General features: G+C 31.7%; 1 protein-coding gene across 1 annotated transcript in view; it reads right to left on the reverse strand.

Moving 5' to 3' along the window:
• Nucleotides 1–469: 469 nt before the first annotated feature.
• The window catches only part of LOC136814022 (uncharacterized), a 7,783-nt gene continuing 6,670 nt past the window's right edge, over nt 470–1,582 (reverse strand). The window contains exon 7 of the mRNA XM_067070528.1: nt 470–492. Within this exon, the coding sequence (XP_066926629.1) occupies nt 470–492 (23 nt within the window). The remainder of the gene's footprint in view (nt 493–1,582) is intronic.

Below are 1,582 nucleotides of genomic sequence, written 5' to 3' on the forward strand. Positions count from 1 at the left end.
TGAAGAAGATCGTTACTTAAAGCAAGGCATCCAGAAATACGGACCAAAGTCCTGGGCTCTTATTTTGAAAGACACTTCTTTGAAGTTTCATTCAACAAGAACAAGAGACTCTTTAAGAGTCAGAGCTGACAGTGCTTGTTTCAGGAAACTTTTTTTATCAAAATAGTTGAATATTTTTAATGAATTATCTATGTGTCTCTATAAGTTATGCAAAATTTATATTTCATCATTTCTTTTTTTAAGCCAAATGAAAAATGTCAAAAAAACCTATCAATAACTATACCGCCGCAAAAAGACTTTACTTTGAATTCGCCCTAATGTCCTCCTCGGACGATTCTGACTTTGACTTTGAAGCTTTCAATTCAGGCCAGAAAAAGAAGGAAAAGAAACCGACAGAACCATTGTTAAAACGTTCAAAAAGAGAGGGGATGTGCTTATGCTCGGGCGATGATAGTAAATCGGAGAGCTCTCAGACTGAAAAGATACCACAATCTGAACCAAAAAAATTGTCTCAAAAGATAGTGAAAAGCAACAATGATAATGAGAACTTAATACAAATCAAAGATGATGAAATTGTAGACGATTTTGTGAAGAATTATCAATCAAAATAAACTTGTTTCTAAGATTTATATTAATATATGCTCAATTTGATTAAACTTTGAAAATTTATGATAAAACTATCGTGTTTAAATAAATTTTATCAAGCATTCAAATCTTCTTACAACTATTGGTCGATCTTTTTACACATTGATACATACTAATACCTTTAGTTACATAATTTTATTGGATGAACTGTATTTTCTAAGCATTCGATTGCTTGAAAAGCCTTGTTACAAGATTTGGTCGATTTGTTACAACTTGATACAGCTTAATACGCTTTGTTACTGCTTGTTACATACTTTTTACACGGAAGGTCAAATTTTGAGACAGGGGTGACAGCATTTTTTACAAATTTTGAACATCTTAATTTTGTTACAAGTTTTGGTCGATTTGTTACAACTTGATACAGCTCAATACGCTTTGTTACTGCTTGTTACATACTTTTTACACGGAAGGTCGAAGTTTGAGACAGGGGTGACAGCATTTTTTACAAATTTTGAACATCTAAATTTTGTTACAATTTTTGGTCGATTTGTTACAGCTTGTTACAGCTTGATACGCTTTGTTACTGCTTGTTACATACTTTTTACACGGAAAGTCGAATTTTGAGACAGAGGTTACAGCATTTTTTACAAATTTTGAACATCTAAATTTTGTTACAATTTTTGGTCGATTTGTTACAACTTGTTACAGCTTGATACGCTTTTTTACTGCTTGTTACATACTTTTTACACGGAAAGTCGAATTTTGAGACAGGGGTGACAGCATTTTTTACAAATTTTGAACATCTAAATTTTGTTACAATTTTTGGTCGATTTGTTACAGCTTGTTACAGCTTGATACGCTTTGTTACTGCTTGTTACATACTTTTTACACGGAAAGTCGAATTTTGAGACAGAGGTTACAGCATTTTTTACAAATTTTGAACATCTAAATTTTGTTACAATTTTTGGTCGATTTGTTACAACTTGTTACAGCTTGA

The sequence above is a fragment of the Clytia hemisphaerica genome, unplaced genomic scaffold (genome assembly GCF_902728285.1).
Source record: "Clytia hemisphaerica strain Z4C2 unplaced genomic scaffold, Clytia hemisphaerica genome assembly, whole genome shotgun sequence".
NCBI classification, from domain to species: Eukaryota; Metazoa; Cnidaria; class Hydrozoa; order Leptothecata; family Clytiidae; genus Clytia; species Clytia hemisphaerica.